The 18,376-nt window shown below is 43.7% G+C and overlaps 1 protein-coding gene across 1 annotated transcript in view; it reads left to right on the top strand.

Annotated features, from left to right (window-relative positions):
* The window catches only part of LOC147693061 (collagen alpha-1(VII) chain-like), a 398,052-nt gene that overhangs the window by 222,928 nt on the left and 156,748 nt on the right, over positions 1-18,376 (top strand). Inside the window, exons 19-22 of the mRNA XM_086939575.1 lie at positions 1,978-2,103; positions 10,026-10,169; positions 11,804-11,929; positions 14,766-14,909. Coding sequence (XP_086795701.1) covers positions 1,978-2,103; positions 10,026-10,169; positions 11,804-11,929; positions 14,766-14,909 — 540 coding nt within the window. The remainder of the gene's footprint in view (positions 1-1,977; positions 2,104-10,025; positions 10,170-11,803; positions 11,930-14,765; positions 14,910-18,376) is intronic.

The following is an 18,376-nucleotide window of genomic DNA, read 5'->3' as shown; positions in this document are numbered from 1 at the left end:
TCCTGTCACACATACAAGAGCCCTGAAGAAGTCGTGGAAACTGCGCCGAAACATGTGTTGGCTAAGCACAGAAGATGTGATGAAGAAGAGCAGTAAAGAAGTGGAAGGATTACACGCTTGAATTGTTTTTTTCGATTGATTGTCACAAGCGGGTGCTGGGGATTGTAATAATGATGTCTAGTTTAAATAGTCTGAGTTTTTGTTCACATTTCACACCACGGTGCACGGGCCCTCATTTCCCACTTCTGCACCACTATAATCCACCATGACAGACTCCTTCAATTTATTTTAAATACTTTTGTGGAATGTCTATGGTTTGATTAACAAAATTAAGAGAGACGCAGTCTTTCAATACCTCAAAAGATACTCACCATCCATCATATTACTTCAGGAGACCCACAAAGGGACAATAAGTACACCATTCTATGCTGAGGTGGCTACGCCAGATTATACAGCACATGCCACATCAATACCTCCAGAGTTATTGCTACCCCCTACTGAAACAATACCCGCTATAAGTCACCAAAGCATATCACGGTGACCTGGGCAGATTAGTTAAAGAAGGCAATATGGGTGACGGACACTGGCCCATTGCATCTGTCCACACACACCCCATACACTGGTAGAGGATACACTCCAATCTCTCACATACATCCTGCTACAATCCTCAACAGGAGGAACAGTGGTAGGAGGCCCTTCAACACTGTTGTGAACCCTACCTTCAACACAAACAGTACCCAACCTCACAAATCCACCATTCTCAGCTCCTGGGCCAGTCCCATGGCCCTCGCACTGACATTTGCTGCATATTTTACCTCTGCAATCAAGAATACACGTTCTACTCCCACCCACACAGCTCCTCCTTCAGAATTTAATATTTCTTCCTATCCTCTTTTGATGTTGCAATGGTAATATAGGCAAAACTTCTACCCTGAACGTTGACTGAGCATGCCCCCTCAACGATAATATCAAAATCATCTTTAGCAGTCTTGACAGTGGCGCGCGATCCCCTGGTGGCTATAGGGCGTTTCCTTCGCAGACTTCCTTAGACATTCAGATTGAGATGCGGGAACAGTGCAGGAACAAACATTTGGGAACAGATATATGCGGTTGTACAAATATACAAAAACTGTAAATTGATTCATACAGATGTGTCCAGATGACAATATTAGTGCATTAACTGTAATTGTGCAAGATTGTATAAATTAATTAAAAAATCTTCAAAAAAGTAATCATCACCCCTAAAATGTGAGAGTTATCCGACGGGTGTAGATATGCACTATTTTATAAGAGACACCTGACATGTATATCACAAATAGGAATATGCATTACTTTGGCAACATAGGTACAATATAACATTATTATGGAGTCAAACTATCAAAGAACCGTAAAAAGGCCAGTGAATTGGCCAATGAGTGTGAAATCAAGTAAGATGCAGTTTTCTTCTTAAATATGAAACAAACCCAGGAAGAATATTCAATCAATCAATCAAACAGGAAATTTGCAGAGCGCACTACTCACCCGTAAGGGTCTCAAGGAGCTGGGGGGGGGGGAGGGGGCTGCTACTGCTCAAATAGCCAGGTCTTGAGTAGTCTCCTGAAGGTTAGTAGGTCCTTGGTCTGGCGTAGGAGGATGGGGAGGGTGTTCCAGGTCTTGGTGGCGAGGTAGGAGAACGATCTGCCGCTGGAGGTCGCTCTTCGGATGCGAGGGACGGTAGCTAGGGCGCGGTTAGTTCAGGGTGTAGAAGGTGAGTCGGTGAGAAGGTGAGTCGCCTGTTGAGGTATGCTGGTCCGGTGTCGTGGAGTGCCTTCAGTGTGTGGGTGAGGAGCTCGAAAGTCATCCTCATGTTGATGGGCGGTGGGTATTCGCTTACTTAATTCTGCACAAGCAAGCGCTAGTGCCCCGTCACTTGTAGATTGTATTCCATGAAGTATCTTAAACCCCATCATGGGCAATCCGCTTTTTCTTCTCTGACAGAGGACGTGTCTGTACCCGTGGTCTCAAACCTGCGAGTGACTGAAGCAGAAGCTAACCGACTACGTGTTGCGTGGACTGGGGTAGCACGAGCGACAGGGTACAAAATCATCTGGCGACACAGTGATGGTAAGTGTAACCCATTTTACCCCCCTCTAATGATATCTGTTCCATTTATCTGATGATATTTTCTGTCTTGAGTCAAGATAAATAAAATAACAATTGGAAACACTAGAAAACTAGAAAACTTGACAATGCCAGTCCTTCAAACATTTCTAGTTAAAGAACTATGGGAGAGGGTTTTACAGAATAGACCCTTGTGGGAAGGTTACTAGAGACATGCTTATTTAAGGACAATCTTGTGTGGTGGACTTTCCCAAATATTAAAATTCACCTGCATTTTCAAAACAACACGCATCGCTAGGTAAACTTTGATGTTGCTTAAAGTTTTGAAATTTGGGTGCTTTTTTGGAAATGTTACATTTGCAAATGTTGGTAATAAGTGGGTTATCCCATGCACAGGAAAGAAAATGTATTTTTTTCTAAATTTCGCATATCATATATGGGAAGAGGATGTGGCCTAAGGGCAGGGCCTTCGACTTTAAAGTCTCAGCAGGGACATTCAACATCCTGTGATTCTGGGCAAATCACCTAATCTCCCCGTGCCTAACAAAAATTAACGTGTCCGTTTGTAACGCAACTGGTGCTCATGTAAAGCGCTCTGATACCTCTTCGAGTCTAGTGTGCGCTACATAAAACTCTCTCCCCAAAAAATTTCAATGAACACCAACTGGGAAACAATCCATTCATAAACAACTGGGGCCGAGTTGGTGTTCATTGAAACCAGACATATTAATGTCACAAGTTTAGAAGTTAACAACCTTACTGATGGATGCTCATTATTTTGCCATGATTTAAACAAACATAAGACCAAGTTAATATCCCACATAGTGGAATATCTTTACTTGAGAGGATTCATGCCCTTTATCCCTCTCAGTAACCTGCACACCAATGGAGACTTCCAAACTGGTTTCCCATCAACCTTCTGGTGCCCTGCAGACAGTACCAACTATTAATTGTTAATCGTCCTTTAAGACTTCTGTCCCTCCACTAGATATGCTAAGAAAATTGACACCCCCATGACAACAGATCAAACGGGGTCCATACCCCTTTGCAACCACCAGCCATTCCATGCATTCCAGGCTGACCTTCAAGCTGTGATTGTTCCTTGGCCCATGAAGCTCTGAGGTAGCCTGAAGCTGTATCCAAAATTCCTGGCACATCTGTGAGCATCCTGAGAGGTTCCATGCCTCTAGCAACAACTTGTCCTGCAACACCAGACTAGAGTCGGATCATAGGTGCTCTTCAACACCTATCGGAAGACCGGTTGTTGGACTGGACAGTCTATTGACAGTTACAACAGAGTGGAGTACCAAGGCAGACTCCTCTACAAAGGCTTTTCAATCACCACCTCTGCAGATGCCCTGCATATCTCAGTGATAAACCAAGTGGTCATAGCACAGGGTGAAAAAGCATAGAGCTTTTCCTGAGACCAATCCTGGAGAGAAGCATCCATTGCTAGGGCCTCCAGATCCAAACTCCAGCTGAAAAATGTCCCCAGCCCAGTGGTCAGCCTGGACGTGAATAGATCTATACCAGTGGGACTCCTACTTTCTCCAAAGCCTTGAAAACCTTCAGATCTAAACTCCGTTAGCTGCTGTCACAAAGAGTCTGCCACCCTGTAGGACAACCCTGGAAGATACTCTGCTACAGGTGAGATTCTCTGTTTGAGGCAAACTTACCATGCTACAGGTGAGATTCTCTGTTTGAGGCAAACTTACCATAGGGCCTTTGCTATCTCTCTCAGTAGTTTTGATCTTGTCCTACCCAAGTTGCTGATCTACCTGAGTGCAGTCGTATTGTTCACTTTACTTTGACCATGGTTCGAAGTGAAAATAAGCCTGCAAGATGCTCTAAACACTAAGGGCCTTACTATGTGTTTTGGGGTCCTCCTGTCGGCCCGCCACTGCTGCGCCGACAGGAAGACCACCAAGCCCCCCTGTCGGATTACGACTGTAATTCATGGCAGGCAGGTGGTGCTGCGGCAGTCTCACAGCATCTGCAGGATAAGGCTCATAGGGGAGCCTTTATTGCAGACGCTGCAGTGACAGTACTTGCAGCACAGCACGTTCCTGCACGATGTGGCATGTATGCCACACCGTCTAGGAATTGGGGTGCAACTCAAGGGGGCACAACACATGCACCCCCAGATCTGGCAGGGGGCCGTTGCCTCCTCGCCACCCTTTTCATGGCAGGCTCACTGCCATCGAAAGGGCTGTGAAGAGGCAACTCATAATATGCTCGGCGGTGGCGGCAGTGACACTATCAGCATATTGAGGCTGATTTCAGACCACCTGTGCAGTGGGATCCTTGATCCCATTGGAGCCAGCGGTCCTGTTGTGGTCTAACCGCCATACTCAGAATACTGTGGGCAGATGCGCAGTGTGACAGGGGTCGGATTGCCCTCATGAGCCCAGCGGTCGTGATTACTGCTGAACTCGCAATAAGGCCCTTAATGTGCATTGAGGACTCCCTCCTAGGCCATCTTCCTCCATTTGAGAAGGTGCCTCACCTGCTCCCCATCCCCAGAGACTTACATCTGATTCTAAGACTAGATGTAGGAACGTAGGGAAGATAGCCGGTCTGTTCCAGGCGTCCGCATGGGATAGCACTAGTCTAAATTTGCTTTTGCTTCTGTATCTAATGAAGCCTTTTGTGAACAACCCTGACCTCTATTATAAAATGCCTTATCTTTAATTTCTGGAGTGCCCGGTAAAAAAGGGGTCCAGGAAAGATTGCCAGAATGGATGATGATAGACAAGTGGCGTAGAGTGGGCGGGATCATAGGGGCGGTTGACCTGGGCGCAAAATTCTTAGGGGGCACACGTTTTTCAAAGAAAAAAAGTTTGTACTACTATTTTATTTTTATTTTAACATTTTGCACCAGGAAGTGCTAACAGTCCATGGAGTAGGGGACGCAATACTTGCTTTGCCCCGGGTGCTGACAAACCACGCTACGCCACTGTGATAGCCTATTAGTCTGAGCTAACAGCTCCTCTATTCCAGTCTGAACATTTTCAATCTTGCCTCTGCAAGCATTGATTTTCTGAGTCTACAAGGAATCCTGAAAAATCAATTTTCCATGTATATAATTAACTTCAGCCCTTGAAAGAGATCTACTGCCCCTGAACCTGACCTGAGCTCCTTCGTTTGATTCAAGAATTTCACGTCTTCCAAATAGACTATCCTCCTCCCTCCCCGGGACCTGAGGACGGACGACACTGGTTGCAGCAGCTTGGTGAAGCATCAAGGTAATGAGGAGAGGCAGAAGGAAAGAGATTTGAATCTGTACATCTGTCCCTTCCAAAGGAACTGGAGATGTTTCTTGTGCTTGTGAAAGATGAGCACCTTTAAATCCAAGCCCTCCATCCAATCCCCTGGCAGCAGATTATCCCTTAAACAAATGACTGTTTTCATCTTGAAATGGCGGTAAAGAATAAACAGGTCTCTGAAGTTTATTACCACTCTGAACTTCTTGTTTTTCTTTGGACCAGACAAATGTTGCTGTTAGAACCCTAAGATGTCTGGAGCAGATTTTAATCGCTCCTTTCATAATGTTCTTTGATCTCTGCAGATATCACATTCACCCCTCCTGGCAGAACCTCTTTGAAGCAGGCAGACTGCCTTGAAAGGGAGTGATACAAAAGTCTATCTGGAGCCCCTTTACTGTCTGCACAACCCAAGGATCCTTGGAAATATTCTCCAACTTCTGCACAAAAGAGCTGGACTTCCCCAATTTGAAAAAAATAGAGGAAGATGACTCTAATCTTGGATTACCCCTCCCCTTGCCTGTTTTCAGAGGAGAAAGCTTGCGTATGGAGGCAGATTTCAGGGGGATCCCTGCACCGTCTTAGAGACTGCAGATTCAGTCATCGCTGCCAGTCTTGGATCAATGCTTAAAAAAAGACCAATTCTTCTTCCAAAAGAGAGACCAGCATTAGCATTACCTCTGGGCCCATATAGCCTCGGGGTCCAGGGATGCTCCATGGAACCCACCATGCTCCTGCTCTACAGTACATTAAATTCTAGTCATGGCCCCGGAGTGTCCAGCAATTTGTCCAAGCTGGAAGCCCAGGCCATGTCTACCCCCTTTCTGGCATCCTCCCCCCCACCACACATACACACATTAAGAAAAGTGACAATTTTTGCGTCAAGCTTTGAGGGTAAGCGTAATTTTATCTGAAACCGTAGGCCTGGGACATTCTGCTCTCATGCCAGCTCTATGCAATAGGGTTTTTAATTCTGGATTTTATATATTCAACAACAAATTACAGAGGGAACCTTTGAGTATTGTAATAAACCAGGATCAAACAATGGATTCCCCCCAATGTCCATTATAACTGCCTGGGCTACTCCAGCTTCACCTTCAACATATCATCATCCTAATATGTACTGTCATAGTACAAGTCATCGATACTCAAATCGTTTACATCTTCCAAACTTCTTCTATTTTGACCACTTTTATTCATGTAATAGTCGACCCAACTGGACCTTTCATCCATTACTCCTTGCGGAATTAATTCGCCACCAAGTACGTCGTGTTCAGGACCATCCGGCAGCCCCAGGGCTCAGGGACATCTTAAGGATTTTGGGGGCCCTGGGCCAAGAGTATTTCAGGGGTGCCTGTTCGGAACAGTTTTGAATTTATGATCCAATTTCAGCTCTTTCATCCCCTCTTTGGCCGGGTCACTGACAGTGGACAGACACACTCCTCCAAATTCTAAATGTGTTTACATCTAATATTCAGGGATAGTGACGTGTTTTCAATATTGTAACACAGCAGCAGCTCACTAGGTTTACTGGAAATAATCCCATTTCTTATGTCAGGTCCTGTTTTGATCTAAAAGAAACATTTTATGGATGTGGCATGAAACATAAGCACAACCTTTCTCTGAAAAAGGTCTGCAATAGGCTCTCACATATCATCCATATTAAAAGTAAATTAAAGTAAAACGGTATTTAAAACAATCTGTTTAAAAAGCATTCAAGGTCATTAGGACAAGTCTCTCTGCAGGACAGAGCTGGCTCTATCAAAGGGGCCCTGAAAGGCTGGGGCCCCGGGCCAGAGCCCACTTTACCCATGCCTTAAAATGTCTCTACCAGGGCCTCCTTCTTGCCAGCCTTTTGTACCCCGAGGACATGGTAAGAGTACTTGCTACCTGTAGCAGAGTTGCCTAAATAATCTGCAACATTTTTAAATGAAGAAAACACTTTTGAGATAGAATTTGACACTGAAGTGTCCAAAACACACACAGATTTCTTTTAGATATTTCCTACTCCAATTCCACAATATCCTCTGTATGGTTTTTACCGGCTTCATTTTCCATGACTAGTTATTCACAACCCCGGGGAATTGAACCCCCACAGTAGTTTGGTACGGCTTTCAAACCTCATGGGGGAAATACCCTTCTCGTTAATTGTGGCCTCAAGACAATCATCCTTACACTTTCATAAGATATCAGCCCCCAATACATACATCTATATGACATTTTAAGAAGTAAAAAACAAAATACAGTTTTACTTTCACAAAATCCCATTTTTTTCCAAAATGATCCTATTTGAAGGAATTTTTATTGCAGGCACACAAACAGGGAGACTCCCGCCCTTGAAACCCCTCACCGCTGCAAACATTTAGAGCCCATCCCCTTCGCAGGCCTTTCTTTAAGGAAAGCAACAAGGTAGCTGCCTGCTTCTTCAACTGCACATCCCACTTGTTATAAGGTATCTAAACAGATACCCTGTCAATGAAATTTGAAAATATGGGCAACACTCACATAGATCCCTTGCCACAAAGTATCCACTGAAAACAAAAGCCCATGAAGACACAAGGGCTTTGCACTAACATAAAACTTAAAAATACACAAAAGATCACTCTCAGCCACATGTACGACCATTTAATTTTGCGATTTGCAAATTGCGATTTTTAGCGGCTTGCAACTAGCGAGTCACAAAATTAAATGTACTAATGTGTCTCGCAATGGGGTTGCAAATTACATGCCTCATTAATATTCATGAGGCAAGTCACAATTTGCAACCTGTTGGGAATGGGCAATGACACAGGGATGGTGGCCTGCTGGGACAGTAGACCCTCCTGACTGTGGGGCATATTACCAACAACTAGCGATAATTATCGCTATGTTGGTTTAGCGGCGATATTTTTATCGCCGAGCTGCGGCAATTTTTATCGCTTAGGAACCTTGCTATTATCAAGGTTTATCTCCTAAGCGATAAAAATCGGCCGAAATGCATGAATAGCGCTGAGAAGTCAGCGATATTCATGCATTACCGAGCTAATGCTCTTAGCCATGATATCCACCTCCCATTGGATAACATGGCTAAGAACTGCTCAGGGCAGGTGTTAGCTTTTGGAGATAATTCCGCTTAGCGCGAATATCTCCAAAAGTTGGTAATAGGAGATAGCGATGTTAGCGACTGTTTCCAGTTGCTAACATCTTGGCACGCCCACTTTGCTTGTCATTAGTGATAAATATCACTGACATGCAAAGCGGGGCCCAAGATGGTCGCTATCTCCTACTAGCTGTCGCTAACTGGTGTTAGCGACAGCTAGGTAATAGGGAGATAATTTTATCTCCGCTTTCTTGGCTTTTAAAGCCAAAAAAGCGGAGATAAACCCCCTTGATAATATGCCCCTGTGTTTGCTTTTAAACAAAGCAATATTTTTTATTTAAATGCAGTCAGTTTTCTTTAAAAATTTCTGTTTAATTTTTTAAGGGCAGGCATTCACAAAGGGGAAGGGGTCCTACTGGGACCCCTTCCCGTTGTGTCTGGTTTACCACCTACTTAAAGTAGGTGGTAAACTGCTGCATTCCAGTTGCAAAACAATGGAAGGAAAGGACACCCTTGGCATGCATGCCCATTGCGACTTGCTAACCCTAGTTTGCAAGTTGGTAGCAGGTTACTGACTCACAAAATATGGTTGTTGCATGACAAACAGCTTTTTAGCGGTCGCTAACGGCTCGATTCTCCGTTAGCAACTGCAAAAACGGTCCGACCGCTAAAAGCGGTCTTATATGTGCCCATCTATTCCTTTATCACTTCTACAACAACACCAAGCAAAAAAATGTTATTGCAACAAGAAAAAAGAAAGTCACCTTTGAATAGTGCTGTTTATACAGAGGTTAATCGTTCTGATTGGTGCCACTTCCTGCCCTGCCTGGGAGTAAAGAATTATGGGCATTGCAGTGCATTGAAGTGCTGTGTAAATCAGCAGAGAGAAAACAGACTTCATAGCTTGAGCCTCAGGTCTTGTAATAAAATTACTGGAAAATTAAGATGGACAGAGTGTTCCCACATCTGTGTATAATGTGCCTTATTCTTCTTCCCAGACACCCCCAGAGTGGCCTTAGGTATAACATGAGGTCAACACATGTACACTTTCTTTTTTATGGAATAGATTATGCAGTTGTATGCCTGATGCATTTACAACTGACTCATGCTATCTGGGTTAGGTATAAGTATACTTTTTTTTTTTTACTTATAACAGACTTACACATTTCTCAGTGGCCCGCAAATCAATACGTATGGCACAATTTATCAAGTTGTTGTAACCATATTTACAGGGAAAACAGAGGTATCGTGATAACCACATATTTTTTCAATTTGCAGTAACATTTTTCCAGCATCAAATAATGAGGAATCTGCAGCCAACATTTCACTTACGGTACTTGTTGGCAAAAATCTGCTGTGATTGTTTTATCACATATTACGTCGCCTTCTCTAAATCTGTTGTAAATACCAAGCAGTAGGTAATTACCACTCATGATACCTCCAGGTTTAGCACAGTTTCCATCTCCTGCTTCACTTTGGGATTATGTTCACTTTCCAACACATGCCTAATGGCTTTTTTTAATCTATAACAAAGTTTTCATAAGTCCTACTTCGTTTTTGATTGTCTATTTGTTTTTTTTCAGGGCGCGAATTCTCAAGGTTGTTGCCGGCTGAACCGACCTCTTTTTACGTTGACGGCCTGGAGGCCAACACAGTCTATGCGATAGCGGTGTCTGCGCAGATCGGGAGCAGAGAGAGCGCTCCAGTCACCTTGACAGCCAGGACAGGTGAGCGACATCCTTGGTGATATAGTGATAGTGTCTCACCGAATGTCTCTAGGCCGGGCCTAATTTTGCAATGGGGCTTCTTTTTAAATGTACATAAATGTTCTGTTTCAGGTCAAACTGCTCCTTCTGACACTCAGGTGTTGTTATTTATGCTTCTGAATGTGGTTTTCATGAGTGTGAATGTGCTGGTGAAACTAGACACAAGTAGCACATAAAATAACAAACATCAAACACCATTAGACTGATGCTGAGGTAACAAAGTTTCAAGGTAAGAGCTGCAGGTGCCCTTCAGGAGCGTTTCATAGCCATTCCCACCTATGAGGGGTCTAGCCCAATCCGGTGTGAGGGTGTTGGACCCAGATGCTTCCTTGGAAGAAGGATGGACATGTCTTGGCCCCGAGGCTTTCAGAAATGCGGAGTGCTGGGATCTCTTCACACACAAGCTTTAATGAACATAGTTGTAAAGGGCTGTGGTGGGCCCTAGGCCCTCATGCTGGCAAGCACTCATGCACTGACGCAGGACACACTGGAGGTATGGTGCAACTGGCCCAGAGCACGTGCGCTCGGCCTCTTTTATTGATGCTGTGTCACATGACGAGTGACATCAGTGGTGGGTGGGTGTTCAGTGTGAATACATGCTTCAGCACTAGACTGCTGACTTGTGCTGGGCATTACAACAGAGACATAAGACATTGAACGTGTGACGGCTGGATTTCTGGCACAATGATTTACCTTTTCATCAACTGATCATCAACCCCAAGAGACTGCTTCAATCATCTTTATAGTACAAAGATACTAGTTGGGTGTTTTGTCATGGGTGTGACTCCATCACATTTGAGAATTGATGTTAGGGATGACATTCAGTTTTTTTTTATCACTTGACTCTATTTTTGTTGGCTTAAGTTTATCCTGTATTTTACTTGTGATATTTTCCTTCTCATTTTTACAAGATCAGATATTATGTCATCCTAAAAGCTTAGGTAGCTTTTACTAGCCCAGCAACCACTCACTTGCTCTTTCCTGTTGCTCCCCAGTAGCTTTACCTCTGAAGAGCCCTAGGAGCCCAGCGAGTTACGTGCTGGATGTGCTGCGGCCTTGGGGCCCCTCCTTTTCCCCTGCCATATTGTATTCCCTCCGTGCCCTTTTGGGTTGTTACCACAGACTCCATGTTGTTTTGTGGTTGCAGTTTGTCTGGTAGTTTTAGTCCCACAGCCCTGCTCGCTCTTGCTTTTTATTTTCCCCAGTGAGGACACACCCTTTGCATAAAGTACCTTTGCCCATTTGTGCATGTGGCAGAGGCCATTTTGTGCCAGTGGTCACAGGCTTATATTCTGTGATCCCAGTCAACTGCCTCTCCTCATCTGCCCTGGCCATGTGGGTCACCTCCAGGTCTGCCTCAGTGTCGACTTCCAGATTCTGTTCCCTGGTATGTGACTTCTGGTCACGTGAGTGTGTTACTGCTCAATTCTGGTTCCTTCTAGATTCCGTAGAATGATGATGGGGATGTTCATCCACTGTGTTCCACCAATGTCCCTTTTTTATGCCTATCCTTGTAGCCTCTGGTTGCCTTTCTTCTCCACTCTTAGCTCCATCCCTTACAGCTGCTGACTGAACTCTTTCTTGTGCCTCTTTAGGAGAAGTGGTTGTGGGCAGAGTTACTAACCTGCGAGTTACGGGCAGCGAAGACACCAAGATCAGGATTGCATGGTCCGCGGTCCCGAGAGCCACAGGATACAGAGTGACGTGGAGACGTAGTGATGGTGAGACAGACTTCCTTAACACTAGGCTACTGCTGCAATTTATTATATTTTTCTTGTTATTCAGGTTTGGGGAGGGCATGACTCTTCTGACTAAACCAGAATATGGGCCAAGCAGTAGAAGGGAGAGTTCAATTAGAGAATTCAATGTTTATGACTTTAACTTGAAAATGAAAGCAGCTGTTTTGTGTTTTGTAGGCTGATTTGCTTACCACTGGTCCCCGTCTGTAGTGACAAAGTGAGCATAAAAATGGAGTTGAATGAGACCTAGAGTCATTAACAGTAGCAGAGATGAATTAGTGCATACCACCTATCCTTTTTTTTCTTAGTAAATGATGTATGAACAGCGTATAAAACCTGCATTTACACTAGCATTCTTGGGACATTATATCACAATAAAACAGGCAGAAGACAATGTATTTGTGTGAACACACAAATTCTCTAAATTGACCCATATAGCTCATTTAGGCTCCAAAAAGGCATTGCACTCGGTTGAATGGTCCTTCCTCCACTCAGTCCTAAAACGTGTGAACTTGTTAGTAAACTTTAGCAAATGCTTTCAACTAACCAACAGTCGGCCATGGGCCATGGTGAGAATCAATTGGACGTTATCCCAAAAGTTCATGATACAGAGGTGTACTAAACAGGATGGCCCTTGTTTTCTTCCCTCTGCTCTAGTAGCCGAGACACTGGCCGAATGGATCATGTGTGATGCTCTGCTCTAGTGGTTGAGATGGACCGAAGACTCAGAGGACTGCATCTCTCTGTATGTAGACAATGTCCTATTGTTCATACAGAGACCCGAGGTCTTGATTGCTTGGCTCATACATATTTTACAGGTGTACAGGGCTGCATCGGGCCTCTGGGTGAACTAAAGTAAATCACGACTTGTCCCATTGGTGGAGCCATACATATACCTAAGCATCCAGTAGACAAAAGGCCCCTTCGCGTACTTGGTGAGCGCAGATGTCAAAGGAAAATGAGATTTGCTGGAGGCTGAGTATAGCCCCACCCAAGCTCCACAAGGCATGCTGGAGCTCACCCCCCCCCCCCCAAACCTCCTGGGATGTATTGTTCTACTTAAGAGGATTGCTCTCCCCTAGCTGATGTATAGCCTCCAGACTATCTATGCAAGATACCATCTAAATGATTTGCCAAGTAACAAACTGAGCTCAATAGAGAAGGATCATCTCCAAGAGTTGCACACAAAAGATTTATCCAGGCGCCACTCGATAAGGCTCTCTGAGCGATAGATGTGCAACTTTACGGCTGGACAGCACACATCAATGGCTGGATATTTGGGGACAGGGACAACCTGGCCACCTGCTTGGAAGTACCTGAATTTCAGAACTCTGCCTCTTGGTCATGGCTCTATGGCACCAGGATCCCTTCATGAGTATCCCCTTCACAGGCATCACTATTGAATGCTGGCACAAAGCCCAATAGTGGATGGGGTGGTGCATGAAGATCACCCAGGAAACACCCTTGTGGCTGGGGAACTGGTTAAACACACAGCACAGATGAACGGGTTCCAGAGGTGGAAACACTAAGCATTTCGAAGATGGGAGATTTGTGGATACACAGGCACATTCTTTCAATTGAGAAACTAAGCATGGAATACGACCTACACGATCCCAATTCATCCTCTACATGCAACTGAAACACGTTCTAGAAAATATAGGGAAAGCTCCCAACCTGCTCCCTGAATACAACCCATCAGACCCCAAACTCATGCTGGGAAAAATTGGGCAGAAGTGCATCTCACATTTGTAGAAGACCCTAGTAGTCAACACATCTGATCCCATAGCACAATATCAAGAATGTTGGGTCACTGACATAGGAGAAACCAAAAAGGAACACTTGGTAGAAGCCAAAATCGGGACCAAGCAGCTATTGATTCCAGGGCAATTAAGGTTAATCTAATTTAAATACCTCCATAGAGTGTACTACACACCTGATAGGTTATGGAAGATGGGACGGGCCTCATTCCCAAGTGTCTGAGATGCAGAAGTCCCATAGGGATCTTGATCCACATCATATGGGAATACCTGGTCATACAGATCTGCTGTGTTGGAAGAGGTAACAGATATTCCAATAGAGTGAGACCTCAAAATGTTAATCCTAAAACTGTCCCTAGGATATGATGGTCTCCAGAGACAACATATTTTAGTGGGTATCGAGTTGTATTGGCCAAACGGGACATAGCCAAATACCGGAGATCCAGAAGGCTCTCCACATCCAGGAGTGGTTAAGGAAAATTGAGTTTTAGGCAATAGCTGAGAATGCAGTCTATAGATCAAGACAAAAATACATCACAACATTGGGACCCTGGAATGACCACTTCCACATTCCATGAACCAGGGGAGGACAGTGGGCCCACATCCTGTGATAATGCCCTGCTCTGCTATTTGTCAGCCAAAGCGGCAGTGGGGGGAAATGGGGTGGGGGATCCAACCCTGCGAAGTTTTCTGAGACAATGCAGGGCGCTCATTGTGTCTAATGCTGTTAAAACTGCACCCGATTTTTGATTTTCTTACTGCAAAATCAATAAAAAGGATTTCTAAAAACAATAAAAGTAAAAATAAACAGGTGGAAGACATGCTTTCTGATCTTTACGGGTTAGTGGTTTGTTTGCAAAACTGTAATAGTAGTTTGTGAGCTAGGTACAACATGTGCCACTTCCTGACCAGAAACGTCCCTTATTTTAGTTTTATGGTTTTGTGTTATAAGTTTACATATGTGGGCAGATCTAAAAAAAAACAAAGAAAAACATCACTCCAAATTCAGGTATCTTAAAAGACCTATTCTTCCAACTAAACAAATCTCTTTCAATCCACAGGTATCGAGGTCTCAAGGACAGTGGCGGGCGACATCTCGTCTGCAGAGATCACCGATCTTGAGCCGGAGACAGCCTACACGATACGGGTGGTTGCCTTAGTGGGGAGCAGGGAGGGAAGCCCAACTTCCATCAGTGCCCGAACAGGTAAGCCAACCAGAAAGTTGAAGGGAGTGGCATCACCCAGGGTACTACTTTAAAATATCTGATGTGATACTTGAAAAGTGACGCAGTGAGGAGCTGGGATACGCAGATTCTCATTTGTATTCCAATTTTTGCCTCAAGGTATTTCACATTTGAGAAAGTTTTCAGAAGTGTATGGCATGGAGTGTCCATCTAAAAACTCTTTCTTCTCTCCAGGGATGTCACTCAGGTGTATTTTCAATGTGTCCAGATCACTCCTGGCATGACAAATTTGGGCCACAATTTTACATAAAACATTGGGCCTGGTGTTCATTTCCTAACTTGCCAGATGGTTGGAAATACACGTTTTGCTCCAAACATTTTACCCGCCACCACTAATGTAGCAGGCAAGGTTAGGCAGGCAACTATTTACAATGGAGATGCTTATACAGTGTGGATACTTTTCTATTTGCACCTCTAGCATTCCTCTTCTCTGTTGGGGGTGGGAGCAGGACTTTGACTGGGCCACAACACAGCAGAGGCATGCCTATGTCCGGGGAACATCACTTACAACGCATTTATTACAACGCACTACCATTACAACGCAACCATTACAACGCAAACCATTACAACGCATTGCGCTGGGGGGGGCGCTCTAGGATAGGGAATATATTTAATTTACTATCCAACACCTTCCCCACTATCCACGGGGACTGGAGTTGGAATAGTAAATTAAATAAATCACTATCCAGCGCTTAAAAGCACTATGCGTTGTAGTGGTATGCGATGTAAACACCGCGTTGTAACAGCAGGCGTTGTAATAGCCTGCGTTGTAGTGACACCATTCCCTATGTCCAACACAAGAAACGTATTCTGACCAGTGGAAATGGTGCTTATTAAAAAAATAATCTGCTATTAAGTGCACTCAGTTTTCTCTCTATTCAAGTGCTGGAAACCAGAATTGGTTATCCACAGAGAACCTGAAGGGACCCAACCTCTTTTGTAAAACATTAAGGCTGATTACTTCATGGAATGTACAAGTGCATAAAATAATTTTATGACTTGCTAACTTTCTAAAGATTTAGAAGATCCTGCACCGTGATTGGTGGGAGAGGGTGCTAGCCTGGGAATTTGAGCTTGATCTAGTATTTTAAGTGAGTTTATAACAGAATTATATTATAGATTCCACCTCCATATCCCACCTAAATACATAGCTAGGCGGACTCTTATTTTCACTAAGAGATTCTCTGTAGAGTGGACATAATCTATAACCTCAGTGCCATATAACCATATAGGTGCAGTGCCCAACCACTGTACATTGCATGAAGTCTTACGGTGTAAGATAAATATATTTTGTTTTACTTGCTATCCATTTCTAGCCTTGAACCAGGTGAGGGTGAGAGGTAATGGAGCTAATGATTGTGGACTTTTCCAGATCATTACTGGAGCCTCAATAGTTGTCAGTTTTCTTGTAACCAAATAATCTGTAACAAATAGATATTCTCTTAGTTATTGTATTTGTCATTTTTATGATTATCCACAAGAATGTTCTCAGGTTGATCTATGCTTCTCTAGCCCATATTGACAAGGTCCCCACTTTAGTCCCTAGGAATTTAGGAAAGTTCCCTTGGTCATAAACAATATTTTCCTTGATGTGTCATGTGTTTCCTGCTTGGCCCGCTGTAGTTTTCCCTATGTTAGCCAAATTGTGCATGTTGTAGGCCGCATTTTCTTTTGCACACATTACCATATAAACATGCTTGCTTTTGTTCCACATTATATCTGCACACAGAACCTTTACATATTTTCGTGTTCTGTTCTTTTCTTGGGATTTAGTCTGAACACCACAGACAAGGTCAAACAACAATGGGGCATATTACCAAGCATGAGCGAAAAGTATTGCTCAGCTTGGTTAGCGGCCAAAATTATATCGCCGAGCATCGCCGATTTTTATCGCTTAGGAGCCTTGATATTATCAAGGTTTATCTCCTAAGCGATAAAAATCGGCCGAAATGCATGAATATCGCTGTAAAGTCAGCGATATTCATGCTTTACCGAGCAAATGCTCTTAGCCATGTAATCCACCTACCATTGGATTACATGGCTAAGAACAGCTCAGGGCAGGCGTTAGCTTTTGGAGATAATCGCGCTTAGCGCGATTATTTCCAAAAGTTGGTAATAGGAGATAGAGATGTTAGCGACTGTTTCCAGTTGCTAACATCTTGGCACGCCCACTTTGCATGTCATTAGCGATAATTATCGCTGACATGCAAAGTGGGCACCTAAATGCCCGCTATCTCCTACTAGCTGTCGCTAACTGGTGTTAGCAACAGCTAGGTAATAGGGCGATGAAATTATCGCCGCTTTAGCGGGAAAAATTCCCGCTAAAGCGGCGATAAGGCCCTTGGTAATATGCCCCAATGTCCGTACGGGGTCTGCCAGAAATCCCAGACATCTTTGATATATAATCATATATAATCATTTAGCTTCACTAGCAAGGGTGAAGGTTACACTTTCTTATAAAATGACATGTTTGTTTCATGGTATATGGATTATTAACTATACTAACAGTATTTTTGCATGCATTTGTTTTCTAATTGTGGCATGAATACTTCTTTTTAGAGCACGTTAGTTTAAATAAATATTCTAAACTTCCTTCATGTCTCTTGTTTATCTTATTGTGGACAAGTACGAGTGAGAGAGCGAAAGGGTGTGTCCTGTTACTGCGATTCCTGAGAGGGTCGAGAGTTTTGTGTTCTGGGGTGCCAATGTACTTGTTTCTCTGGTAAGGTTAGGAGGACAAATGAGGCTCTATAGGTAGTCGGACTCGTGCTCATAGGTACTGAGGTGGTATGGGGACTGTGGGCGATATGTAGGTAGCCAAATTGCAATCGCAAATGCAGAAATTCGCAGAATTTCAGCATTTGCGATCGCAATTTGGGCAGTATGCTATGTAGCACACAAAAACCCACATGCAAAAAAAGAATCGCAAAATTTGCGATTCCTTATTTTGTAAATGCATTTAAGGAATCCCAAATTGCGATTCCTTAAATGCAATGTAGGAAGCACCCAAGTTGTGCGATTTTGGCTTAAGGAATCGCAAATTACCACCAACTTCAGGTTGGTGGTAATTTGTGATTTCTTTGAAAAATGCACTTTTTTACACTTTTCAAAGTGCCATGTGGTGCACATACATATCCTTAGCGCATGTATGTGCGCCACATGTGCACACATGTTTATTTCAGTGGTGCAAAAGGGTGTCCTATTGACACTCTTGCAAACCTGAAATTGCATTCTCAATTTGCAATTCTCTAATTGAGAATCGCAAATTGAGAATGTCTTCCCATTCATTTCTATGGGCCTTCTAGCCCATAGGAATGAATGGGAAGGTATTCCATATTTGCAAATCTCAATTTGCGATTCGCAAATAAGGAATATGTGGGATTATCAAAATAATTTGCTAATCCTACCTACATTGCCTTTTGCGATTC

The sequence above is a fragment of the Lissotriton vulgaris genome, chromosome 9 (assembly GCF_964263255.1).
Source record: "Lissotriton vulgaris chromosome 9, aLisVul1.2, whole genome shotgun sequence".
Classification (NCBI taxonomy): Eukaryota; Metazoa; Chordata; class Amphibia; order Caudata; family Salamandridae; genus Lissotriton; species Lissotriton vulgaris.
This window is presented reverse-complemented; position numbering and strand designations above follow the sequence as displayed.